General features: G+C 56.6%; 3 protein-coding genes across 6 annotated transcripts; 2 read left to right on the forward strand and 1 right to left on the reverse strand.

Moving 5' to 3' along the window:
- The first annotated feature begins 555 nt into the window (after positions 1-555).
- Positions 556-8,386, forward strand: TXLNA (taxilin alpha). The gene is made up of 11 exons (XM_064398653.1): positions 556-981; positions 1,744-1,860; positions 3,068-3,388; positions 3,920-4,011; positions 4,986-5,156; positions 5,551-5,745; positions 5,835-5,954; positions 6,119-6,193; positions 6,530-6,622; positions 6,813-6,908; positions 7,373-8,386. The coding sequence occupies exons 2-11, from the start codon at positions 1,752-1,754 to the stop codon at positions 7,664-7,666; spliced, it is 1,566 nt and encodes a 521-aa protein (XP_064254723.1). The 5' UTR covers positions 556-981; positions 1,744-1,751; the 3' UTR covers positions 7,667-8,386.
- A 7,348-nt stretch (positions 8,387-15,734) lies between these two features.
- TMEM234 (transmembrane protein 234) lies at positions 15,735-20,117 on the reverse strand. Of its 4 annotated transcripts, XM_064398656.1 has the most exons (6): positions 20,060-20,113; positions 18,951-19,099; positions 17,670-17,821; positions 16,874-16,966; positions 16,164-16,396; positions 15,735-15,988 (listed from the first exon to the last, which is right to left on the reverse strand). In XM_064398656.1, the coding sequence occupies exons 1-6, from the start codon at positions 20,070-20,072 to the stop codon at positions 15,750-15,752; spliced, it is 879 nt and encodes a 292-aa protein (XP_064254726.1). In that variant the 5' UTR covers positions 20,073-20,113; the 3' UTR covers positions 15,735-15,749. The 4 variants fall into 4 exon arrangements, 3 of the variants coding, with proteins under 3 accessions (XP_064254726.1, XP_064254725.1, XP_064254727.1); XM_064398655.1 differs by lacking the exon at positions 20,060-20,113 and having other exon boundaries at positions 18,951-19,185; XR_010350536.1 differs by lacking the exons at positions 15,735-15,988; positions 18,951-19,099 and having other exon boundaries at positions 16,132-16,396; positions 20,060-20,117.
- EIF3I (eukaryotic translation initiation factor 3 subunit I) lies at positions 20,071-25,846 on the forward strand. The gene is given in 13 exon segments (XM_064398654.1): positions 20,071-20,105; positions 20,107-20,179; positions 20,181-20,198; positions 20,407-20,499; positions 20,579-20,666; positions 21,200-21,265; positions 22,522-22,671; positions 23,035-23,162; positions 23,965-24,075; positions 24,359-24,448; positions 24,844-24,917; positions 25,114-25,206; positions 25,499-25,846. Coding segments are annotated over 13 exon segments (1,101 nt in total). The 3' UTR covers positions 25,581-25,846.
- Positions 25,847-26,204: the final 358 nt, after the last annotated feature.

Genomic DNA, 26,204 nt, shown 5'->3' on the forward strand with positions numbered 1-26,204 from the left:
CTGTAAATAAGCGCTGTGAGGCAGGCACACCTGGAGCCGCCGGGGCTCGGGGCCGTCCCGCGGCGCTTTTTGGGCCGCTTTGGCCCGGTTTCGGTCAAAGCAGAGGAGCAGAGCCGCGGGGCCCTTGTGCGGAACAATAAACTGCAGCTGTGCAGGTGCGCGCTGTGCTGTGATGGGGGAACCGGGCTCGCCCTGCGAGGGCCCGGGGCCGGGAGCGGCGGCGGCGCGCGGGGCCTGCTGGGAAATGTAGTCCCCACGCCGGCCAGGCGCAGGGCATGCTGGGAAATGTAGGCCACAGGGTTTTTTTTGTTGTTTGTTTGTGGGGTTTTTTGTGGGTTTTTTTTTCCCTCCTCCTTCCTCTCTTCCTTTGTTCTTCCTCCTCCTCCTCATCTGCTTTTCCCTCCAGAGGAGCAGGGCGGCAGTTGTTGTCCCCAGGGCAGCCATGTTGTCCCGGCGGACGTGCCGGGAGTTGTAGGCCACACTTCCCCTTCTTTCTCATCCTCTTCTTCCCCAACCGCGGGGCATGGCGGTAGTTGTAGGATGCGGTTTCCTTCCCAGTCCCTTCTTCTTCCTCATCCTCTCCTTCCAGCCCTACGGGGCATGCCGGGAGCTGTAGTTCCTGTGGGGAGGGCCCCCCCCGCGCGGAGCACGCCGGGAGCTGTAGTTCCCGCGGCCGCTCTCTCGCGGAGCACGCCGGGAACCGTAGTCCCCTCAGCGCCTCCCGCCGCGCTTGCCGCGTCTCCCCGGTGCTTCCCGGCAGCCCCCGCGCGGCGGGCGCTGATTGGGCGGCGGCGCGGGCGGGCGCACGCGCGGCCGTTGGAGGCCGCGGGCCGAGCCGCTCCCTCAGCGCCGGCCCCGCCGGAACCGCCGCGACCGCCGCCGCACCGGCCCCGCCGGGCCCCGCCGCGCCGGGCCCCGCGCGCCCGTGGGCTGAGGAACGAGGCGACACCTGCGTCAGACCGCCGGCGCTGACGTCACGGGGTGCGCGCGTGACGTCACGGCGGTGCGGGGAGGGGGAGCGCGGGGCCGCTTTAACGGGAGGGGAGGGGAGGCTGCACCGGGGCCGGAACGGGGCTGGGGGGGCCGGGCCGGGGCTCCCGGGTGCTGCGGGGCCGGGCCGCCCCCGTGCCCCGGTTCTCGGCCCCGTGCCCCGGTTCTCGCTGCCGTGCCCCGGTTCTCGGCCGGTTCTCGGCCCGGTTGTGGCCCCGGGGCTGCAGCGGCGGAAAAGCAGCGCCCGGGGCGCGGGCAGGTGCCGGGCTGGGCGCTGCCCGGGCGCCCCGCACGTGGGCGGTGACACGGGCCCGGCTCCGCCGCCGCTCCCTTCCAGCAGCCCCGGCACGGCCCCGCTGTCACCGGGGCGCCTCCTGGCCCCGCTCCTCGTTAGCGGAGGCTGAGAGCACCCGGAGCCCGCGGGGGAGGAGGAGGAGGAGGAGGGGCCGGGGTTTCAGGCTCTCCCTGGCCGCGGAGCTCAGCAGGGACTGAGCTCTGTGCTCTGCGGGCTCTGCCTGCTGGGCCACTCTGGAATCCCCGAGTGGGAAGGGCACCAAGGGCCGGGGGGGTTGTGCCCAGCGGGGAAATCCTCTTATCTGTGGGCTGGGAGGTGCTGCCTCGCTCCAGAGGGAGATTCCAACAGGAGTTATCCTGGGAATCAAGAGATGCTTTCCTCAGCACGAGAACAGCCAGGGCTGATGACTCCCAAAACCCTGCAGATGTCCTCAAAGCCTGTCCCTTGTGTCTCTGCAGAGGCTGGGATGAAGAACCAGGCACTGGAGACCAAGGCAGCTCCACGTCCTCCCAGAGCGAGCAGCGGGATGGGGCTGGAAGAGGGAGACTCTCCAGAGGCTGCAGCTCCCCCGGAAGGTGGGGGACCCCTGGGGCTGGGGGGGTCTGCACTGCTGGCATCCCCTGGGGTGTGCGAGGGCAGCTTGGAGCATGGGGAGAGCCAGGGAGCTGCTTTTATTGCAGCTCTTTGGAGGGGCGGAAAATCCTGGCTTTCCAGGGCAAAAAATCGTGGATTTCCTGGGCAAAATATCCTGGTTTTCCAGGAAAAAATCCTTGGTTTCCAGGGCAGAAAATCGTGGCTTTCCAGTGCAGAAAATTGTGGATTTCTTGGGTAAAATATCTTCGTTTTCCAGGAAAAAATCCTTGGTTTCCAGGACAGAAAATCCTGGCATTCCAGGCAGAGAATCCTGGTCAGAAAATCCTGGTTTTCCAGGGCAGAAAATCCTGGTTTTTTCCTTCTTTCTGTGTGCGTGCAGTCCTGGAGGAGTTCCCCTCTCCTGACTGCTGCCAGGATGTTCTGCCTGCTCCATCCCTGTTTGATCCCAGCTGCTCTTACCCGGGTTTCAAATCCATTTTTATGGTAAAAAGCCCAGCCCTGGAGCTGCCAATTCCTCTGGGGGGATAAAGCTCACACACAACCTGCTTTCCTTAAAAAAAAAAAGAGGAGAGAGGGGGGAATTCTCCCCCTTGACAGATGTCAGGGGCTTGGTCATGCTCTGCTGTCACAGGAGAATGTTGGGAACGCCCTGACAATGGAACAAAGCAGGGAAACCCTCCCGTTCCCTGCAGGGTGAGAGGAGGGAGAAAGCCTCCGTTTATAGGAATGTGCCCCCTCTTGATGGAGTGACAAAACTGTCTTTTGTCCCCTTAGAAAGGAAATAAGCTCAGAAGTTTCTCTCTTTAATTAGGTGAAAAGACACCTCATAGGACCTGGGGGCTTCACCCCAAACTTAAGGATACCCAGTTGGACAGGAGCCAAAAAGTCCAGCCAATTTACTAGAAAAAGAAGAGAACAAAGAAACTAATTGCTTTCGTGAGGTGTTTTACCAGCAGCAAGAACCTCTAGCACCTGGCTCAGTTTTTCTCTGTAAAGAGTTTTGTTGTTTTCCCTCTTATTAAAACCCTTCTGTTTCCAACACTACCACAGCAGCCATCCTGCTGACTTGATGCCTTCTGAGGCAGCTGAGCTACCTTGGGTGTGAAGTAAACCTCCAAGAGCTTGTAAAACCTGGCTTGAGGAGACCCTCCTTTCACCAATTCCTTTTTGTGTTCCCTTTCCCCCCAGCTCCCCTGACTCAGGAGGATCCCAAATCCTCCCGCGACGTTTCTGAGGAGCTGAGCCGGCAGCTGGAGGACATCCTGAGCACCTACTGTGTGGATGCCAGCCAGGAGCACCCAGGGGAGGATGGGGGGCACGGGGATGCCCCCGAGGAGCCCGACAAGGCCCTCAGTGAATGCCCCAGGAACGGGGAGCAGGAGCCAGGAGGGCCCGAGATCAACGGCGAGAAGGAGAGCTGCAAGGGGAGCGAGGAGTTCCGGCCCGGAGAGGAGGCTGCAGACAGGGACCAGAGGAAAGCCCAGGAGAAGAAGAAAGCCAAGGGTTTAGGTGAGGGATTCCCAACTCCACAGGGGTTTAGGGGAAGGATTCCCAGCTCCCCAAAGGTTTAGATAAGGGATTCCCAGCTCCCCAAGGGTTATGGGGAAGGATTCCCAGCTCCCCAAGGGTTTAGGTGAGGGATTCCCAGCTCCCCAAGGGTTTAGGGGAAGGATTCCCTGCTCCAGCTGTGCCCCAGGATATCGGTGCATGGATAAATGGATTTTATCCCACACTAATCACCCCGGGGGAAGTCACAGCCTGGGATGTGTTTGGGAACATCCTTCTGTTCTGTTCTGCACCAGTGCAGCCTCTGAATTCCGTGGGTTTCTCTTCTGCTGGGCACAGCTGGCTCCAGCCAGCCCAGGGATGGTTTTCCCCTCCAAAACCCAGCTGCTGCAGTTCTCCCACCGTGGGGAAATCCTGGGAGCACACTGGGGACCTGCTCAGCCCCTGATTATTCCACCTTTCCAAGCCAGAACTCCGTGTAAAGCCATTTTTATCCCATTTATTGCATTATTCCCATTCCATGTCTCCTTCCAGGCAAGGAAATCACTTTGCTGATGCAGACCCTGAACACCCTGAGCACGTCAGAGGAAAAACTGGCAGCTCTGTGCAAGAAATACGCTGAGCTGGTGAGTCCTGGGGCTGGGGGAGCTCAGGGGGGCAGGGAGCCCTTTGAGAGGGACATTCCAGGGTCTCCCTGGAGCTTTGGGGTGTCCTGGGAGCCCTGCAGTGCCTGGGAGAGGGTGGGCATTGCTGGCTGCAGCCTGGTGGTGTTTGTGAAGCGTGGCCAGAAGGAATTTTGGCAAATCTGGGTGCAGGAGGAGCTCAGTTTGAGCCACACAAAGCCTGATCCCCGTTTAACCAGAGCCAAGGTGGAGCTCCAAGCATGGATCTGGAACTGGAGGAGGCTTGGGGCTGCCTGTGCACGTCCAAAGTGTCTGTGGTGGCTTTTCCCTGTGCTGGGGGAATGTGGAGCTCCTTCCAATTCCAGCAGGGTGGGAATTGAGGAAGGAGAAAATCCCCTGGGCTCTGTGTCTCTGCTGCTCTGCCCAGAAGTGTCACAAACCTTCCACTGCATTTTCCTGCAGTTTTCCATGAGCAGAAAAAAAAACAAAACCCAAAAAAACCCTATGGAAAACTCTGCAGTTTTCCATGAGGAGGAAAAAAATTCTGTGGAGAAAAGAAATTTTATCCTGGCATATCTGTCCTTGTGGCACACGCAGCTGTGTCCCCTCAGGGGTGCAGACAGTGTCCCCTCGGGGGTGCAGACAGTGTCCCCTCGGGGGTGCAGACAGTGTCCCCTCGGGGGTGCAGCTGTGTCCCCTCGGGGTGCAGACAGTGTCCCCTCGGGGGTGCAGCTGTGTCCCCTCAGCAGGGCAGATGCTGTCCCCCAGGCACAGCTCTGTCCCCTCAGGGGTGCAGCTGTGTCCCCTCGGGTGCAGCTGTGTCCCCTCGGGGTGCAGACAGTGTCCCCTCAGGGGTGCAGCTGTGTCCCCTCAGCAGGGCAGATGCTGTCCCCCAGGCACAGCTGTGTCCCCTCAGCAGGGCAGGTGCCGTCCCCCGGGCCCAGCTCTGCCCCTCAGGCCGTGCTCCCCTGTCGCAGCTGGAGGAGCACCGCACGTCGCAGAAGCAGATGCGGATCCTGCAGAAGAAGCAGAGCCAGCTGGTGCAGGAGAAGGATCACCTGCAGGGCGAGCACAGCAAGGCCATCCTGGCGCGCAGCAAGCTGGAGAGCCTGTGCCGCGAGCTGCAGCGGCACAACCGCACCCTCAAGGTGCTCCCCCTCCCTGCCCTCCCCTCCCCTCCCTCGGGGCACCCTCACTGCCCCCGGGTCGTCCCCACGCTGCCACCAGGGCAGGTTTTGCTCTTGAGACACCGTGGCTGCAGTGTCTGGGTTGTTGTTTTGGGGTTTGTCCCCTGGAGGAAGGGAAGGGGAAGGCCCAGAGTTCTTACCTGAGGGATGGAAGGAATAATGAGAGGCTGGGTGGGTTGGGGACAGCATTTGGGAAATTTTCCTCGTGGATGTAAGGAATAATGGGAGGTTGGGTGGGGTGGGAACATAACTTTGGGAAGTTTTCCTGATGGATGTAAGGAGTCACGGGAGGCTGGGTGTTTTGGGAACGTCATTCTGGGGAATTTCTCCCTTACCTGCCGCGTCCCTGACGCAGGAGGAGGGCGTCCAGCGTGCCAGGGAGGAGGAGGAGAAGAGGAAGGAGGTGACCTCTCACTTCCAGGTGACCCTGAACGACATCCAGCTGCAGATGGAGCAGCACAACGAGCGCAACTCCAAGCTGCGCCAGGAGAACATGGAGCTGGCCGAGAGGCTCAAGAAGCTCATCGAGCAGTACGAGCTGAGGGAGGAGGTGGGTCAGCCCTGGGAGCCCCTCCTGCTGCCCCAGGCTGGGCAGGGGGCTCTGGCTGTGCCCTGAGCTGTGCTGCTGTTCCCCTGCAGCACATCGACAAGGTGTTCAAGCACAAGGAGCTGCAGCAGCAGCTGGTGGATGCCAAACTGCAGCAGGCCCAGGAGATGCTGAAGGAGGCAGAGGAGAGGCACCAGAGGGAGAAGGATTTTGTAAGTGTTGGAGCAGTTGATGGAGGCAATTTTTGGCTCTTAGTGTGGATCCTGGGGGTTATCCCAGATGCTGGCATGTCCAGGAGCCAGCTGTGCTCCCTGTGCCTCTCCTGAGCAGGGCTGGGCCAGGAGCAGTCCCAGCTAACTGCTTTGCTCCTCCCCAGCTGCTGAAGGAAGCTGTGGAATCTCAGAGGATGTGTGAGCTGATGAAGCAGCAGGAGACCCACCTCAAGCAGCAGGTGAGTTCCCTGCTCAGCTTGTTTTGTTTGGGGATTTCCCTCCCTCCCTGAACAGCCCAAAGTTCCTCAATCTGCAAAGCAGAGGGGCAGGATCCCTGCTGGGTGTGGTTTTGTGAGCTGAGGCTGTGTTCAGGGATGGTTCCCAGTGCTGGGAGCAGTCATGGGATCAGCCAGGAGGAGTTTGTGGAACACTCTGCTCTGAGGATGTTTCCTAGGACAGAATTTGGCACAGCAGCTGCTGCTGTTTGTCCTTGTCCCAGGGCAGCAGCTCAGCCCGTGGCTGGGCTCTCCCCTCTCCAGGCACTGGAGCCATGAGCTCCCTGTCTCTCCCCACAGCTGGCTCTGTACACAGAGAAGTTTGAGGAGTTCCAGAACACCCTTTCCAAAAGCAGTGAAGTGTTCACAACGTTCAAACAGGAGATGGAGAAGGTGGGTGATGCTTTTTCCTCCGTGCTGCTGGGAGCTGGAAGGGCCCCAGCTCCAAATTTCAGTTAATTTTAGATCTACACCCAAAATCTGGGGTGGCTTTGCAATGTTCTCCCTGGGGTTTATTTCTTTTGATCCCTTTCAGCTCAGGACATTTTGTGACTCCATTTGTGCCCTTTCTGTGCTTCTGTAGATGACCAAGAAAATCAAGAAGCTGGAGAAGGAGACCACCATGTACCGCTCCCGCTGGGAGAGCAGCAACAAGGCCCTCCTGGAGATGGCAGAGGAGGTGAGGGGGCTCTGGAGCAGCTGGGGAGGGTGGGATGGGGACAGGACAGGTCCTGCCTCGGTGCTCTGTGAGGGCAGAGGGAGGAAGAAGCTCCTTGGTGCTTTGGGTGTTGGAGGTTTGCTTGGTTTCCCTGGAATCACTGGACGAATCCAAATCAGATTATTGGATTCTAGGCTTCCCTAGAATCAGTCATGGAATGGTTTGGGCTGGAAGGGACCTTAAAGTTCATCTCATTCCACCCCCTGCCATGGGCAGGGACACCTTCCCTATCCCAGCTTTCTCCAAGCCTGGTCTTGGACACTTGCAGGGATCCAGGGCAGCCACAGCTTCTCTGGGCACCCTCCCAGGGAGGAGTTTCATCCCAATATCCCACCTAACCCCGCCCTCCCTCCATTTCAAAGCTGTCCCTGCTCTCTCATGTCCCTGTGGGGTTTCACCTCTCCCTGTGTGCCTGTCTCCTGCAGAAAACCCTGCGGGACAAGGAGCTGGAGGGGCTGCAGGTGAAGATCCAGCGCCTGGAGAAGCTGTGCCGCGCGCTGCAGACGGAGCGCAACGACCTCAACAAGAAGGTGCAGGACCTGTGTGCCCACACAGAGCTGCTGGAGCCTCTGAAGGAGCCACCCCGGGACACCTCCGAGGCAGCTCCAGATTCCCTGAGCCCAGGAAAGGCCCCACAGAGCCCGGATCCTGCAGGAGTCCCAGCAGAACTGAGCACGGGAGCAGCAGGGCAGAGCGGGACTGAGCAGGGCACTGACTGAGCCCCGGGCAGGGCACACGGCTGGGCTCAGGGAGGGGGACCTGGCAGCTGCTTTAGATTCCACTCTCCCTGCCCTGGGACAGGTGGGGAAGGACAGGACACAGCCCTCTTGGGGATGTGAGATTTCCTAGTTTAGGTTTTTGGAGGGTTTTTTTAAGATTTTATATATATATATATATATAAGATATATAAAAATGTGCAGGGCAACGCTTTATCTATGGATATCCATAAGAAGCAGAAGGGCCCAGCTCCCTGCCTGTGTGAATATTGAAAATATGGAAGCTCAGCTGATTGTCCCTCTCACTCAAGGACCTGGTCACTGGCAGGCTCAGGAGAGCAGAGCCCAGGCACAGGGACAGGGACACGCCTCCACCATCACAAGGACTCCACTCTGGAGTGACAGCAGAGCTGGGAGAATTCCAGAACATTCCCAGTGCTGGATTCTCCCTCTTCCCCTGCCAGGCAGGAGGGAGCTCCTGGACTGGCTCTTGCTGGCAGCTCCTGTGTGAGCTGAGGGCTCAAGAGGCTGCTCCCCTGCTCTCCGTGGGCTCCGTGTCTGCAGCGGGGACGAGGAGAAGCAGGAAAGGGGGTGCCTGGTCCCACCCTTGGGAGTTTTTGCTCTTCCCAGGCCCTGCCAATCTCAAAACCGCCTTATAATTCACAGTTGCCTCTTTGCTGAACGCACACGTGCACAAAGTGTATTAAACAGTTAACCCAAAGGTCTAATTCCCAAGTGTTTTGCATTGTTGTGCACAGGGACTGGGGAGGTGCCCCCGAGCCCCTCTGCCCCAGCCCTGGAGGCATCCACGGAGCTGGGACTGCAGGAGGATCAAACCTCAGAGCTGAGTGTGCTCCTCGAGCTGCTGCTCCAGCCAGGATCAGCTGCCAGGCCGTGCCCTGGGGCTGGGATCAGCTGCCAGGCCGTGCCCTGGGGCTGGGATCAGCTGCCAGGCCGTGCCCTGGGGCTGGGATCAGCTGCCAGGCTCTGCCCTGGGGCTGGGATCAGCTGCCAGGCTCTGCCCTGGGGCTGCTCCTGCCTCCCCCAGCCTGGGGGTGCCTGTGCTCTCCCAGCCCCACTGCTCCTTTCCCTCTCTGCTTGGAAGAGCATCTCCCCAGTGCTGCCTCAGCCTGCAGGGCCTGGATGTGCTGGGAGGGAGTTTAGGGACAGCGTGGGACCTGCTGGCACCAGGTTTTGGGATTTTCCTTGGTTTGTCAAGACTTTGTTCTTTCGCCGTTCTTTTGGAAGACTGGGCTCGCTTCAGACCCGGCTGCAGCTTCTGTTTGTGACAGACTTCGTTCCCAGCATTGCCTTCCTGGTGCTGGAAGCTGATCCCCACCGTGGATGTATCCCGTGGATCCGTCTGGGATTCCCTTCTGGCACCACAGCTGCTCTCACATCTCCCCTCATGAAGGACCTGCCTCCGTGTCTCCTCCAGGGATCCAGAGCTGAGGAGGGCAGCGTGGACGGGCTCTGAGCCCCACAGAGCATGCTGGGCACCCACGGGGACAGTCCCTGGAGCTGGGGTGGCTTTGTCTTCCAGCCCCTGCTGTCAGCTCAGTTCCTCTGGGATGATCCATGAATGTAACCCAGCCAGGCTGAGCTGCCCACATCCGGACTTGAGTAAAAGCAAAACCCCTTAGAAATTCACCAAACCCCCTTTTTTTTTTCTGTCTTTTCCCTGTAAAGGTACAGAAAGCTCCTCGTGTGTATCCTGTATCCAATAGAAACACTCCCAACCTCGCTGCTGCCTCTGGTGTCTCTCTTCTTTTCCACGGGGGTGAAGAATTTGGGCTGTGGGTGGGACAAAACTTCCCTGTGTCCTGTCACAGCTGAGACAGCCACACTATCCAGAGTGTCACCATACAATTGCAGAAAGCTTCAACCCCTGCAGGGTAACATCACGTCACTTCAGGAGGCTGCGAGCGTCTGCCCTTGTTCTTTACCCAAGTTTTTATACCCCTCACGTTCGTGCATGGCACCTGTGAGCCCTCTGCTCCCTCCAAAACCTGCACACAGCCCCAAACCCCACAATCTGCACACAAAACCCGCACACAGCCCTGACCCCCACAAACTCCTGCCCTGTCCCGGAGCTCTGCTCCTCCTTTCCCCTGGGAAGGAGCCGGGCGAGGCTGCGAGGGGCGTTTTGCTGCGGTGGGGATGGGATGTCCCCGCTCGGGGGGGACAGCGGGGTGTCCCCAGCCGCTGGCATCTCCCTCCGGGGATGCTGCAGCCCCCGAGAGCCAGCAGCCCTGGGGGTACCAGCCCCCTCCCGGCCGGTCCCTTGTGCCCGCACGGGCTCCAGAATGCCCAAGATCGGTTAAAAACCCTGGGATTGACAGGAGCGGCCGCGCTCGGGCTGGGACGGGGTTTGTTAATCCCGGCGCTGCGCCAGGGCTGGCGGCCCTGCCCGGCTGCCTCCAGCAGGGACGGATCGCGGCGCCGCGGGGACAGCGGAGGGGACTCGGGGTAAAGCCGGGGGCGGGGGGCGGCAGGAGCCGCCCGGGGGCTCCGCGGGCTCGGGAGCGGCTCCGGCCCCGCGGGATGCTGATCCCGGCGCGGATCCCGGGGCACGTCCGCGGATCTGCGGGCAGCCGGGGCCCGGAGGAAGTTCCCTCTCCCTTTAAATGCAGATCCCGGGCGGCGCGGTCGGCGTCCGGCGGGCTCGGGGTGTCCCGCGGGTCCCGGAGGCCGGAGCGGGCCGGGCTCAGGTCAGTCCCGGCCGTGGCGCTCCGGAGGGAGCTTGGGGACAAAGGGGACAAAGGGACAAAGGGGACAAAGGGACAAAGGGACAAAGGGCACAAAGGGGACAAAGGGGCTCCGCTCCCCCGGGCTGCCCGCTCGGGGCTCGGCCGGACAAAGGGGTGACGGTGCCCGTACGCTGCGCTCTCGCCGCGGTGTTTTGGGGCCGAAATCCTCTTTTCCGCCCGAGCTGCGGCTGCGGGCCAGGCCCGGCCGAGCTCCCGGGGGATGCTCCGGGCGCGGGGAGCGAGCGGAGCCCCCGGGAACGGGCACGGAGCTCCCGCTCCGCTCCTCCCGCAGCGGCGCCCGCTGCCCGCGGCTGTCCCTGCTTAACCCGGGGTCCCCCGGCTCTGTCCCCGCGTCCCGGCTTCTCTCCCCGAGCCTCGTGTCCGCGCAGGTCAGGAGTTCCCGCAGGCCGGGCGCCGGGGCCATGGAGGAGCGCCGGAGGAAGCGGAGCCCGCAGCGCTGCCCGGCCCAGCCGCTGCCGCCCAGCCGGAGCGCGTCCTTGGCGCTGCCGCTGCCCTCGCCCCGGCAGCGGCCGCGGCCCCGCCGGTCAGTGCGGCCCGGGGGCAGCGGGCGGCCCCGAGCGGCGGTGCCGGTGCCAACGCCGCGCTCCCCGCAGGGCCAGCAAGGAGCGGGCGCGGGCGGGGGGCGGCCGGGGGGCCCCGCTGCAGCACAGCTTCCTCACCGATGTGTCCGACGTGTGCGAGATGGAGCGCGGGCTGCTCAGCCTGCTCAGCGACTTCCACTCGGGAAAGCTGCAGGCGTTCGGTCAGGGACGGCGGGGGTGGGATCTGTGGGATGGGATCCGTGGGATGGATGGGGTGGGGTGGGATCCGCGGGGTGGGATCCATGGGATGGGATTAATGGGATCCATGGGGTGGGATCCGTGGGATGGAATCAGTGGGATGAGATGGGATTTGATCCATGGGATGGGATCCACGGGGTGGGATGAGGTGGGTTGGGCACGGGGAAGGAGCAAACTGGGGAATTTTGGGGCTGGGGAATTTAGGATCCACAGGGAGGGGGTGGGATGGGGAAAATGCTGGGTCCAAGGGAAGGAATGGGCTGGGAGATGATGGATGGGTGGATGGATGGATGGCTCCATGGCTCCATGGAGGGTCACTGGTGGATCCACAGAGCAGGCACAGTCTGGGGGTTGGCGCTGATCCCCAGGGAAGGCGCTGGGGCTGTTCTGGAAGGTTCTGCTGTCCCCAGGGAAGGGGCTGGGGCTGTTCTGGAAGGTTCTGCTGTCCCCAGGGAAGGCGTGCTCCTTCGAGCAGCTGGAGCACGTGCGGGAGATGCAGGAGAAGCTGGCGCGGCTGCACTTCGGCCTGGACGGCTGCGTGGAGGAGCTGCCCGAGGAGCAGAAGAAGGCGGCGGCCGACAGGAACCTGGACCAGCTGCTGGCACACGTGAGTGGCACGCCGTGACACGCTGTGTCACCCCTGTCCCCGCCTGGGGTCCCCTCCGCGCCCTCAGCCTCTGCCTTTGCTCCCACAGCTGGAAGAGCTCAGCAGCTCCATGTATCCTTGGCTGGTGGCAGTGACAGTGGCAGTGGCCATGGTGACAGCGATGAGGGTGGCGGTGGCAATGGTGGCAGTGACCGTGGTGACAATGCCAGTCGTGACAATGACACTGGTGACAGTGACGGTGCTGGCGCTTTCCCTTGACCCGCTCTCAGACAGAAGCTGCACCTGGCCGAGAGCTCGGACCCCGAGGACGCGGCGCCCTGACCCTGACCCCGTCCCCGTCCCCGTCCCCGTCCCCGTCCCCGTCCCCTCCGCTCCCGGCCGGGCCCCGCCGGGTCCCCCCCGCCATGGCGGCGGCTGTCGCGGCCCGATGACGTCAGCAGACGGCGCCGGGGCCATGGCGGCCGCGCCGGGCCCGCGGGCCGGGGCCGGGGCCGGGGCCGGGGCCGGGGCCGAGGGGCAGCGGCGGCTCCTGCGCGCCGTGACCCGGCTGCAGGTGCGGGACCGGCCCGGGGGAACGCGGGGCCGGCGGGGGAGCGGGGCTGGGAGGCCGGGAAGGGGAGAGGTGGAGGGGGGGCACGTCGGGGTGAGAGCCCTGGGGGGCACAGCCGGAGAGGGCCGTGAGGGCTCCCCGTGAGGGCTCCCCCGTGAGGGCTCCCCGTGAGGGCTCCCCGTGAGGGCTCCCCCGTGAGGGCTCCCCCGTGAGGGCTCCCCGTGAGGGCTCCCCGTGAGGGCTCCCCCGGCGCTGCCGCTCGGCTCGGCTCGGCCCGGCCCGGCTCGGCTCGGTTCCAGCGCTGCCCCGGGCCGTGCCAGGCCTGTGCCAGGGGGTTCCTGCTGCGGCGGCGGCTGCGGAGCGTGCGGGCGGAGTTCGAGGCCGTGGTGCTGGAGATCGAGGGCGACCTGCGGCAGCTGCGCTGGAGCGGCCGCGTCCTGCAGAGCCCGCGCTTCGGCCCCGAGGTGCGGGGGGGACCGGGACACCGGGACAGCCCGGGACTGCCCGGGGGCACCGGGACTGCCCGGGACAGCCGGGACAGCCCGGGGGCACCGGGACAGCCGGGACTGCCCGGGGACACCGGGACAGCCCGGGACAGCCCGGGAGCACCGGGACAGCCCGGGAGCACCGGGAGATCTTGGGTGGCTCCGGGCGGGGCAGGGTGGTGGTAACAGCTGGCACCGATGTTCTGTTTTCTTTTATGTATTTAATTTTGTTTCTTTTAGTATTTTCTTTGATATTTCATTGATTTTTTGGGAGATATTTCTGTATATTTCTTCATATTTGATATATTTTATCTGTTTATTTTAATATTTTCTTTGATATGTTGATATTTTCTTTTATATATTTAATTTTAATATTTTCTTTTATACTTATTGATATTTTCTTTCATATATCTTTTATTTTAATATTTTCTTTGATGCTTGTTGATATTTTCTTTCATATATCTTTTAATATTTTCATTGATATTTTCTTTTACATTTCTTTGATGTTTCTTCAATATTTTATTTTCTGTTTCTTTGTATTTCTTTATTTTTTCTTCCTATTCATGTCTGTGTTTTCTTCCTATTCCTCTCATCTTTTTTCACGCTTTCTTGATTTTTAAAAATATCTTTCTCATATTTTTTCCCCTCCCTCATTGCATTGGGATTTTTTTCCCCTCTTTTCCTTTTTTTCCCTCTTCCCCAGCCCTCTGCAGGGAATCCCTTGGATCCGGGGGAGGCTGCAGAGAACAGAACCATTCCCAGAAGAACCCGGGAGGAGCCGGGTCCTCGTGGAGCAGAGCGGGGTGGGAGCTGTGGGAACATCCCCAGCTCAGCCCCCCTGCCCTGGGGCACAGCCCCAAACCCCCAAAACCCCAAAAACCCCCAAAACCCCCCGGATTTGGGGCGTGGTGCTGCAGGGAACAGAACCATTCCCAGAAGAACCCGGGAGGAGCCGGGTCCTCGTGGAGCAGAGCGGGCTGGGAACAGCCCCAGCTCAGCCCCAGACCCCAAAAACCCCCAAACCCGCCCGGATTTGGGGCGTGGTGCTGCTCAGAGCCCCGAGGAGGAGGAGGATGAGGATGAGGAGGGAGCCCTGGCGTGGGCCAGCGACAGCCCAGGTGAGAGCCACAACCCCCGGGATGTTCTGGGAGTGCGGAGCAGCCCCGCGGGGTTTTCTGAGCTTTGGGGTTTTCTCTCTTGGGCAGAAGTCCCCGAGGAGCTGCGGGGGCTGCCCCGGCGGGAGCTGCAGTCCCACAGGGAACATCTCCTGCTGGAGCTGCTGTGGCTGCAGCAGGCCATCCGCAGCAGGAAACGCGTGAGTGGGGACGGGAGGGGAACGGGGACGGCAAGGAAATGGCAAAGGAAACGGGAAAATGTAAGGGAAAATAGAAAGGAAATGGGAAAATGGGAATAGAAAAGATAGTATCAGAGAAAATAGGAATATCAAAGAAAATACAGCAAAATATCAAAGAAAATACAGCAAAATATCAAAGAAAATACAGCAAAATATCAAAGGAAATACAGCAAAATATCAAAGGAAATAGAAAGGAATATCAAAGGAAATATCAAAGAAAATATAAAGGGATATCAAAGGAAATATAAAAAAAATATAAAGGGATATCAAAGAAAATGTAAAGGGATATCAAAGGAAATATCAAAGAAAATATAAAGGAATATCAAAGAAAATATAAAGGGATATCAAAGAAAATATAGTAAAATATCAAAGGAAATGTAAAGGAATATCAAAGGAAGTATCAAAGAAAATATAAAGGGATATCAAAGGAAATATCAAAGAAAATATAAAGGGATATCAAAGGAAATATAAAAAAAAATATAAAGGGATATCAAAGAAAATATAAAGGGATATCAAAGAAAATATCAGAGAAAATATAGAGGAATATCAAAGAAAATGAAATAGAAAAAAAGAAAATACGAAGGCATATAAAAGAAAATATATTGAAATATCAAAGACAATATAAAGGAATATCAAAGAAAATAGAAAATATAAAGGAATATTAAAATAGAAAGAAATACCAAAGGAAATATAAAATAAAATAGAAAATATAAAGAAATATCAAAGACAATAGAAAAGGAAATAGGAAATAGAGATATCAAAGAAAATATAAAGAAACAGATAGGAAATACAAAGAAATGTGAAGCAGGTTTTGTGTCTGCAGTTCCTGCTGCTGAAGCAGAAGCTGGGTGTTCCCAGCAGCACCCCCAGGTCCTGCCCTGCTGGGGAGAAGCCCTGGAGCTGCAGCAGCCCCGAGGGGACAGGAGCAGCTCAGGGATGGCTTCACTCCAGGAGAACGGAAGAAAATCCTCTTGTGGGTATTTGTGAGCAGGACTGAGCCCCATCAGCCAGGGGGGTGTCCTGGGGGATCCATCCCACAGGGATCCATCCCACCCCGGGATCCATCCCACAGGGATCCACCCCGCAGGGATCCACCCCGCAGGGATCCATCCCACCCCGGGATCCACCCCGCAGGGATCCTGCCCGGGCTGGCTGGCTCCCGCTGGATGTGGGGTTGTCACCCCCGCTGGTGCTGTGGCGCTGCTGCAGGAAGGAGCTGTTCCCCGAGCTGGGGGATTCCAGGGAATCTCTCTGGGTGGCTCTGCAGGGTCCAGGCTCCCAGTGGATTTTCGGGAGTGCTGAGTGGGGAGGAGTCCCTGGCTGGGCTGTGGGGAGGCCCAGCCCCCTGGTCCTTGGGGTGAGGCTCATTCCTGCCTCTGGGAATTCTCTCCTGGGGAGAGGCAGGAAAGGACCCGGTGCTTTCTCAGTTCCTCCAGCTCAGGGACATCCCAGGCCCCTCAGACAGGGACTTGCCCCGTGGTGCTGTGGCCCCTGCCCTGACCCCACTGCAGATGTGGATCCTTCTGCTCTGGAATTCTTTTTATTTTTGTAAATAAAAAACTTTTCCTGATGCTGAACCTGTTCCTGCCTGGCTCCCTGATTTCTCCTGCTGTGTCCATGGCTGTGTCCAGGACAGGCCAGGACCTTTGGGACTTCCCAAACCACGACAGGGAGGTGACAGCACCTGGGCGTGGGGGGACACGAGCTGCTGATCCAGGAATCCTGGTGGGAACCTGCTGGCTGCTCCTGATCCTGGACCAGATCCTGGGGGATCAAACCCTGCAGGATCAAAGAGCCCCGAGTTCCTGCTGCTGCCTTTGCATCCCTGGGAACTGGGCTGGGCTCAGCAGGGAGGGTTTGGGGTGGGCAGGAGTGTGCTCAGAAGGGTTTGGGTTAATCAAAAATCCACCAGTGCCAGGAGGTCCCACGGGATAATTTATTAACCATTTCTTACCCCTGCAGTGCTGCACAGGACACTGCTCTGCAAAGAGCCCCCAAGCCCCCCTCAAGGCACAGAAGTGGCTGTCCCTGCAGTGCTGGCACTCGGGGAGGGCACTCCATGGATCTGGCCATCCCAAAACACCCTCGCAGCTGGGGCTGAGGCAGGAGCAGCCCCTGCTGCTGCTCAGGCCCCAGCCAGGCACAGGGACACTCCCAGCATGGTCAGCAGCATTCCTGCCACAGCCCCTGGGGGAGGAACAAATCAGTGATCAGTAGATGGGACAAACTGGGAACTGGCCCCAAGCAACAACCCAGCTGCTTCTCCAGCTCCTGCAGTTTGAAATTCCCCAATTTCCTGCTTTTTCCTGACCACCTGACTTTTGGGGCCTTTTGGGCCACTCCTTTTTCCTGGTGGGCATTTTATTCATGTTTAAACATCTCCTGAGGGAAATATAAATCCTTTTAGCCTAAAACAGCCAATTCTGGCTTTAAATTCACCAACTCTGCCCAAAAATCTGTTCCAATTCCCCTTCCCATTTCAATTCCCTGCAGCCAAAGCTGCTCTGACCCAGTTCAAACCTTGTGGAGGGTTTGGTGTCTTCAGACCAGATTATAAATTAAATTATACATTGAAAATCAAATCCCCCACATTAAAAATCAAATCAAATCATCTCAATCCAATAAAAGCTGATTTCTTGATGAAATGCTTGAAGTGGGACTCACTTTTCCCCCCAATGTCCTCTCCCAGGATTTTCCCAGTCACCAAGGTCACAACCAAAGCCAGGGAGTTGCAGAGTGGCACTGCCAGGGACAGGTCTGAAATGCAAGTTTCAAGTGGAGAAATTTGCTTTATTTGGGATTATTCCCATTTGGTTTCTTTGGGATTATTCCCATTTGATTTATCTGGGATTATTCCCATTTGGTTTCTTTGGGATTATTCCCATTTGGTTTATCTGGGATTATTCCCATTTGGTTTATCTGGGATTATTCCCGTTTGGTTTATCTGGGATTATTCCCGTTTGGTTTCTTTGGGATTATTCCTGTTTGGTTTACCTGGGATTATTCCCATTTATTTGGGATTATTCCTGTTTGGTTTACCTGGGATTATTCCCATTTATTTGGGATTATTCCCGTTTGGTTTATCTGGGATTATTCCCGTTTGGTTTCTTTGGGATTATTCCTGTTTGGTTTATCTGGGATTATTCCCATTTATCTGGGATTATTCCCATTTGGTTTATCTGGGATTATTCCCATTTGGTTTATCTGGGATTATTCCCGTTTGGTTTATCTGGGATTATTCCCGTTTGGTTTCTTTGGGATTATTCCTGTTTGGTTTACCTGGGATTATTCCCATTTATTTGGGATTATTCCTGTTTGGTTTACCTGGGATTATTCCCATTTATTTGGGATTATTCCCGTTTGGTTTATCTGGGATTATTCCAAGGGAGCTGCGTGCTGTTTGGCCGAGTCAGTGACCCACAGAATCCCACCAAACCCCAAAGAAGCAGCAGGCACTGACCTGTGGAGGCCAGGGTGAGGTAGAAGAGCAGGGATCCAGCCTGGTTGAGCAGGACGGGCACCAGGTGCTGCAGGAGAGCACGGGGCTGCTGCGGGTCCCGCCTGGCACGGGGGTGCCAGCCCAGCCCAGGACACCTGGCAGGGCTGGGAATTCTGCAGGGGAAGGGCAGGGCTGCAGGAACAGCCCCCTGAGGGCGGGAACCCGGCACGGAGCCCAGGGAAGGGAGGGTGTGTGAGAAACAAGATTCAATTTTCTCCTGGTGCCTGGTCTGTGTCACTTTATCTTGTGATCCAGGTGAGACAGCCACCAATGCTTGGAGCTATTTCACACTGACCTGAGTGAGCTCCACATTAAAGTATTCAACAGCACACAGTTTCTATTTCAACAGGATGACAAGCTCTAAGCTACATTTATCACACTATTTGTATATAAACTACACGGTGCATACAACACCTGCAGATTATATTACAGCAAAAAGCAGTTAAAAGGGAGTACAGATTACAAACTGTGCTCTAACAGGACCTTGGTGATTAACAACAACTCGCAGGAGCCAAGGCACCAACGAGAAAGAATGCCATTAGTTATATTTGTGTATATAACTAATGTTATAGATAATATAATATAATATAATATAATATAATATAATATAATATAATATAATATAATATAATATAATATAATATAATATAATATATATTTAAATAAAACATGTCTATATATAATTATATATAAATATATTAAAAATATATTTATAAATATATTTATATACATAAATATTATATATAAATATATTAAACTATATTTATATATAAATATTATTATATACATTTTTATATAGAAATATAATATAGGAAATGTATATATTTTAAAACATATATATTCTATTTTATATATAATGATATTGTATATATATTATAATATTATTTCATATAATATTAAATAATATAAATAACAATATAAATATAAATAATCTAAACAATATATTATTTATAATAATATATATAGAATAATAATAATTTAAGTAATATAAATAAGATAATGAAATAGAAATATACATTATAGATAATAAAATATGTCATATATTCATAATGTATATAAAATATATTTATAATATATGAAAACATATTTATAATATAGAAAATATATTTATAATATAGAAAAATATGTATTTTAATATATTTTATATCATATTCTTTATAACATATATAACATATTGTCTAGATAATACGGCATACATCATGAGACATAAAATAAACGCAACGCGAGGCCGGCAGCGCTCACCCGGCGGTCGAGGCAGAGGCGGCGCAGCTCGGCCAGCAGCTGCCGCAGGCGGCCCCGGCCCCGCGGCTCCTCCGCCGCCGCCGCCGCGCGCAGGAACGGCCCCGAGCCGCCCCAGAGCGCGGCCGCGAGCGCCAGCGCCAGCGCCTGCCCTGCGGGGACAGCGGGGACACGGTGACAGCCGGGCCCGGGGCTGGGGGCTGGGGCAGCCCGGCCGGGACAGCGGGGCTGGGGCATGGAGCCAGCCCTGCCTTTGGGGTCAGGGCATGGAGCCAGCCCTGCCCCGGGACAGCGGGGTCAGAGCCATGGAGCCATCCCTGCCTTTGGGGTCAGAGCCATGGAGCCAGCCCGGCCCCTGGAATATCGGGGTCAGAGCATGGAGCCATCCCTGCCTTTGGGGTCAGGGCCATGGAGCCAGCCCTGCCTTTGGGGTCAGAGCATGGAGCCATCCCTGCCCCTGGAATATCAGGGTCAGAGCCGTGGGGCCGGCCCGGCCTCCGCCCCCTTGATGCCGTCACATTTTCACATTGTCACATTTTCACATTTTCGTATTTCCAGCCCGTGCAGTGCCCCAGAGTGCCTCAGAGCTCCGCACAGCCAGAGCTCTCCTCACAGCTCCGGCACACAACAATCCTCCTCCAGCCCACAGCCAAGGACGCCGCCGCAGCGTCACACTAAAAGTGCGAGCGGGGAATGGAGGAGGGCGGCCTGGGAGGGTGGGACCGCACCACCTGAGCTGGAACGGGACACTTAGCCCCGGTATGGAAACGGACCGAAACTCACAAAAGTGTGACACTCACGGCTTGGCTCCACCTTGGGTGGAACCACGGCCGGGCTCTCGTCCTGCCCGAGGTGCATGCTTTGACGGCATTTCAATAAATCCCTGCTTTATTCTCTAACTCCGCCCAGCCTCTGCTCCAGGCCCCGCACCGGAGCGGCCCCGGCTGTCCCGGGACCGCGGATCCCCCGCGCCTTCCCCACCCCGCGCTCCCGTCCTGCCACAAGGGCCCGGCCCCCTGTCCCCACCCTCCCCGCTCCCCCCCAGGCCCGCCCCGGCCGCGTTTTCCCCCTTCCCAAGCAAACCCTCCCCGCCGCCATCACTCCCGCCTCACCCACGGTCGCCATGGCAACAGCGCTGCACTTCCTGCTTCACCCGGAAATCCTCGGTTGCCATGGAGACCGTGACGTACATCCGGCGCGCCGCCGCCATCCCGGAAGTGCCGCCCCTCAGGCCTCAGCGTGGCCGCCATGGTGAGAGCGGGATGGCCGCGGGCTCGGGGCTCGCGAGTTTCGCTCGCCACCGCTCATTTAGCGGCTCCTCAGCCCCGGCCCGGAGCTCCTTGGCCGCCCCTCAGCGTCACAGGAGCCCCGGGCCGGGGCCCGCGCTCTCCCCCCGCCCTCACCCTCATTTCCCGGCCCTCACTCATTTAATAATTTATTATTTAATCATTAATTACAGAAGCCCATCCTGCTGCAGGGCCATGAGCGCTCCATCACGCAGATCAAGTACAACCGCGAGGGAGACCTGCTGTTCACCGTGGCCAAGGACCCCGTGAGTGCTGCCCACCCCCCCTAATTAACCGGTAATTAACGAATCGCTAATTTTTAATCGTTTTTCCCCCTCCGCGCAGATTGTCAACGTTTGGTATTCGGTGAATGGCGAGCGGCTGGGCACCTACAACGGGCACACGGGGGCTGTGTGGTGTGTGGATGCCGACTGTATCCTTTGATCCAGGCCGGTTTTGTTCCGTGTTTTGGTGCTGAATCATCCCCGGCGCCTCCTCCCGCCTGCTCCTCGTGCTCCTCTCCAAAGGGAGCGTTCAGAGCCTTCTGCTGCCTCTCCCTTTCCCGTCTTTCTGGGCGTTTTCCCATTTGGAGTAACATCCCCACGGATATCTGGATTTGTTGTGCCTTTTTTGCTGCTTTGGGTGTTTGGGAAGATTTTCCACAGGCAGCAGAGATAAAACTGTGGAAAACTTATTTAAATGCAAAAAACCAAACAAAAAACCACAAAAAAAAAAAAACCACAAAACAAAAACAAAACAAAAAAAACAAAAACAAAAAAAACCCAAACTTTTTCTTTTAAATTTCACGGGAAAAGATGGGATTTTGCCATGGGACACTTGGCCTCCGTGCTGCCTTCCCTGGGGCAGATTTTTCCCCCCACAAAAATCCCTTTTTGGGTGCAGAGACGTTCTCTGAGTGCCCGGGCAGGGGAGTTTGGGGCTGGTTTTGCCTTAATGGTGGCCCAGGGGACACCAGGCACGTCCTGACCGGCTCTGCAGACAACAGCTGCCGCCTGTGGGACTGTGAGACAGGTGAGGCAGGGGCTGGACACCCCTGGGGCACCCCTGGGGCACCCCTGGGGCACCCCTGGGGCACTGCTGGGGCTGGGGCTCTGCTGGGACACTCAGTTTTTAACGAGGAAAACGTTTCCCAGCTCCCCGAAATTCCCCCTTCCCCTCCTCTGTTCAAATCTGGGGTTCCCCCCAGCAAGGCTGGAGGTGGCACAGCACAAAGGTGTGGAGCTGAGTGCACTCCTGGGTTCCCTCCCAGAGCGTTTCAGGGTTTTATTCCGTGTTATTTTTAATGAGGGAATCCCCTCCCAGCTCCCTGAAAATCCCTCTTCACTTTTACAATCCGAGGTTCCCCTGGGCAAGGCTGGAATGACACCTCAGCACAGGTGTGGAGCTGAATCCACTCCCAAATTCCCTCCCAGAGCATTTCAGGATTCCATTCTGTGCTTTCCCAGGCTGTTTTTAATAAGGAAATCACTTCCCAGCTCCCTGAAAACTCCTCTTCCCTGTTAAAACCTGGGGCTCCCCTGGCCAAACCTGGAATTGTCACACAGCAGGGACCTGGAACTGAATCCACTCCCAAATTCCCACCCAGAGCGTCCCAGGTTCCATCCCAGGGCTCCGTTCTGTTCCAACACCTTCTCCCAACGAGGATGGGTGTTTTTAATGAAGGAATCATTTCCCAGCTCCCTGAAAATTCCTCTCCCCTCCCCTGTTAAAATCTGAGGTTCCCTGGGCAAGGCTGGAATTGTCACAGCGCAGAGACCTGGAACTGAACCCACTCCCAAATTCCCACCCAAAACATTTCAGGATTCCATTCCATGCTTTCCCAGGCTGTTTTTAATAAGGAAATCATTTCCCAGCTCCCTGACAATTCCTTTTCCCTGTTAAAATCTAAGGTTCCCTGTTAAAATCTGAGGTTCCCTGAGCGAGGCTGGAATTGTCACAGCGCAGAGACCTGGAACTGAATCCACTCCCAAATTCCCACCCAGAGCACCCCAGTTCCCATCCCAGGTTCCCATCCCATGCTCTCCCAAGGTGTTTTTAATAAGGAAATCATTTCCCAGCTCCCTGACAATTCCTTTTCCCTGTGAAAACCTGGGGCTCCCCTGAGCGAGGCTGGAATTGGCACAGCGCAGACGTGGAGCTGAATCCACTCCCAGATTCCCACCCAGAGCACCCCAGTTCCCATCCCAGCTTCCACGCCCTGCTCTCCCAGGCTGTTTTTAAGGAGGGAAGGAGCTGCCAGCTCCCTGCCCTCTCCCCCCGTGTCCCAGGGAAGCAGCTGGCCCTGGTGAAGACCAGCTCTGCCGTGAGGACGTGCGGCTTCGACTTCGGGGGCAACATCATCATGTTCTCCACGGACAAGCAGATGGGCTACCAGTGCTTCGTCAGCTTCTTCGACCTCAGGGACCCCAGCCAGATCGGTGAGGGGCCGGGGGCCTCCTCAGGGACCCCCAGGGGTTGCTGGGCTTGGGGCAGCCTGAAACCTCAGCCCATTCCTTCCCCTGTGCCAAGGTGCTCTCACCTGGCCTGGGGTGTTTTCAGGGATGGAGCAGAGGAGATGCTTCCCTAAAAAATCTCTTTGCTGGATGTTTGGGAGTGGTTGGGGGGTGATCACATCAGCGAGGACACAATTCCTTCATCCCCTTCCCTGTGGCATTCCAAGAGGCTGCCCCTGAGCTCCATCAATACAAGTCACCAGGAATCCACACTGAAGTGCTGGGAAAGCCCAAATCCCAGCGAGGGATGCGTGCTGGGTGAGGGAGGCTGATTGCTGCTTCCCCCAGAGAACAACGAGCCCTACATGAAGATTCCCTGCAGCGACTCCAAGATCACCAGCGCCGTGTGGGGCCCGCTCGGGGAGTTCATCATCGCTGGCCACGAGAACGGGGAGCTCAACCAGTTCAGTGCCAAGGTCAGCCCTGGCCAGCCTGGGCCAGCATTCCCGGGGGAGCAGGGCTGGAGTGGGGCTGGGGGCTCCAAACTGCAGCTTCAGCCAGGATCAGTGAAATGTGGGGCTGCAATTGGCACAGCACTGAGAGCTGGAACTGAATCCATTCCTAAATTCCCTTCCAGCCCAAAGCATTCCAGGATTCCATGTTGTTTTTAATGAGGGAATCATTTCCCAGCTCCCTGAAAACTCCTTTTTCCTTCCTCTTTTTAAAATCTGAGGCTCCCCCCAAGCAGAGCTGGGAGTGACACCTCAGCACAGGGGTGTGGATCTGAATCCATTCCTAAATTCCCTTCCAAAGCATTCCAGGGTTCTGTTCCATGTTCTCTCAGGAATCTATTCCATGTTCTCCCAAGCTGTTTGGAAAGAGGAATTCACTTCTGAGCTCCCTGAAAACTCCTTTTTCCTTCCTCTTTTTAAAATCTGAGGCTCCCCTGTGTGTGACTGGAAGTGACACAAAGCAGGGACCTGGAACTGAATCCATTCCTAAATTCCCTTCCCACCCAAAGCATTCCAGGATTCCATTCCATGATGCCCCAAGTTGTTTTTAATGAGGGAATCACTTCCCAGCTCCCTGAAAATTCCTCTTCCCTTCCTCTGTTAAAGTCTGAGGCTCCTCCGAGTGAGACAGCGCTGGAAGTGCCACAGAGCAGAAACACGGAGCTGAATCCACTCCTAAATTCCCACCCATGCAAATAACATATTCCATGTTATTTTTAGTGAGGGAATCCCTTCCCAGCTCCATAAAACTCCTCTTCCCCCCCAGTCAGGGGAGCAGCTGTCCAATATCAAGGAGCACACCAAGCAAATCAACGACATCCAGACCTCCCGGGACATGACCATGTTCATCACAGCTTCCAAGGACAACACAGCCAAGGTGAGCCTTTCCTGCAGATTTCCTGCCAGGATCTCTGCCCAGAGGGAGTTTTGCTCCTTGGGAATGTCCAGTGAGAAAGGGGAGGTGCTAAATGATCAGCCAAGCACTGAAAATGAAACATTTTGGTATTTCTATAGAACATTTGCAGTTTGTCAGTTCTGGAAGGTGGAAGATTTGCCTTTCTGGGGGAATATTTTTGGGATTTGAGCTTGCAGAGGGAACCCCATGGAGGTGGGGCCCAGCAGCTGGAGCTGATTCATGAGTTTCTCCTTTCCCCTCGTAGCTCTTTGACTGCACATCCCTGGAGCACCTGAAGACGTTCCGCACGGAGCGGCCGGTGAACTCTGCTGCCCTTTCCCCCATTTTTGACCACGTAAGGATGAGCTCCCTGAGGCGTCCCCAATCCTGGGAATCCTGCATTGTGGGAGTTCCCAGCCCAGCCCAAAACCAGGACTCTGGAATGAGCCTGGGGGATTTTGCTGGGTCAGGCACTGGGAACAAATCCTCTGATGGAATGTGTCAGGGAGGTGGGAATTCCTCAGGGGGTTGGAGCCCTGCTGATGGATTTGTGGGATTTGTGGGAAGTGCCAGAGGCAGTCCCCACCTCTGGAAGTGTCCAGGGAGCCTCTGGACCTGGCACTCACTGCTCTAAACTGGTTTCAAGGTGGGGATCAATGCTGGGCTCGACCTTGGAGGCCTTTCCCAACCTCAGGATTCCCTAAATCCCTAAATGAAGGGCTGTGATTTCTCTGGTTCTCTGCCCTGCAGGTGGTGCTGGGAGGAGGGCAGGAGGCCATGGATGTGACCACCACCTCCACCAGGATTGGCAAATTCGAGGCCAGGTTGGTCCTGTTCCCTCTGGCAGGGCTGAACCCTCACAGAGCACTCCTGACACCCCAAGGATTGCTCTTCCCTTTCCTTGGGGAAGCTGGCAGTGCTGGAGAAACCCTTGAGTTTGTGGGTTTTGGTTTTTTTTTTGAGGATTCTGTGGTTTTGTCCCTCCTGGCCTTGTGACAATTTCAGTTTTCCTCCTCCCAGGTTCTTCCACTTGGCTTTTGAGGAGGAGTTTGGCAGAGTCAAGGGGCACTTCGGGCCCATCAACAGCGTGGCCTTCCACCCTGATGGCAAGAGGTGAGAGCCTCCCTGGGAACTTGCAGTGTCCCCAGTCCACCCAGTCCCACTTTTTAACTGGGAGATGACCAAACTCAGGGGATCTCTGTGCTGGGAATGGAACCAGCCCCTGAGTTCTCCCACTCTGAGCCAGCCCAGGGGATCACTCACACCCTGCCCCACTCTTGGGCCACATCACTGATGCTTTTTCCACTTTGTGGTTCCTGTATCAGTTTCAGGAGGGGGTGGTGAGGCCAGGCTTGCCATTGCTTGCTGCCAGCAGCATTCCTGACTTTCCCTTTGCTCCCTGCAGCTACAGCAGTGGGGGTGAGGATGGCTACGTCCGCATCCATTACTTCGACCCCCAGTACTTCGAGTTCGAGTTTGAAGCCTGAAGGGGAATTTCCCTCTCCTCTCCTCTTCTTTTCCCCTCTCCAACCCCTTGCCCAGTCCAGGGCCTGCTCAGGAAAGGCCTGAAGTTGTTCTTGGCAGGGATTTTGGGGGCTGTGGCAAGTTGGGGAAGTGGGAACTCCAGCAGCTGCAGCGGCTTTTACTGGGAGAGGAGTGAAGGGAACTGGGTTGGCTTCCTGGCATATTTATAAACCAGGGGAGGGGAAAAAATGAGGAAATAAATAGAAATCTTTTCTAAACACAAGGAAAAGCACCTCTGTGTTGTTTTTTTTTAGGTTGGTTTTCCCCATCTGGACCAAAATTAACCCAAGGACTTTGTTTTCCCAGCTCTGTTGTCAGTGCTTTGTTCCACACCCTGGAGCACTGCTGCTCCTCCTGGCACCTCTGCCCATCCATGAGCTCCTTCCCAGGGAGGCTGCACAGCCTCAGGCCCTGCCCTGAAGTGTGGAAAAGCTGCGAGTGCACAGCCAGGAGTTGTTTTCCAGCTGCCACGCACACTCTGTTCATCTGCTGGGCTGAGCCCGGGCCAGCTTCCCTCCTGGAGCAGTTATTTCCTGCCCTGGCAGCTCGTGCTGCACATCCTCACCCTCCCACCCTCCTGGCTCTTT

Source organism: Passer domesticus, chromosome 24 (assembly GCF_036417665.1).
Source record: "Passer domesticus isolate bPasDom1 chromosome 24, bPasDom1.hap1, whole genome shotgun sequence".
NCBI lineage: Eukaryota > Metazoa > Chordata > Aves > Passeriformes > Passeridae > Passer > Passer domesticus.

What these genes read in the sequence shown, in the direction of transcription:
- TMEM234 (XM_064398655.1), bottom strand. Translation starts at nt 19,184, where the DNA reads ATGCCCCAGCCCCGCTGTCCCGGCCGGGCTGCCCCAGCCCCCAGCCCC. An exon ending in CCTCACCCTGGCCTCCACAG is followed by an intron (nt 16,967 to 17,669) that starts GTCAGTGCCTGC and finishes CTTGCATTTCAG; the next exon opens with ACCTGTCCCTGGCAGTGCCA. An exon ending in AGAGGACATTGGGGGGAAAA is followed by an intron (nt 16,397 to 16,873) that starts GTGAGTCCCACT and finishes TTCCTCCCCCAG; the next exon opens with GGGCTGTGGCAGGAATGCTG.
- TXLNA (XM_064398653.1), top strand. Translation starts at nt 1,752, where the DNA reads ATGAAGAACCAGGCACTGGAGACCAAGGCAGCTCCACGTCCTCCCAGA. An exon ending in AGTACGAGCTGAGGGAGGAG is followed by an intron (nt 5,746 to 5,834) that starts GTGGGTCAGCCC and finishes GTTCCCCTGCAG; the next exon opens with CACATCGACAAGGTGTTCAA. An exon ending in TCCTGGAGATGGCAGAGGAG is followed by an intron (nt 6,909 to 7,372) that starts GTGAGGGGGCTC and finishes TGTCTCCTGCAG; the next exon opens with AAAACCCTGCGGGACAAGGA.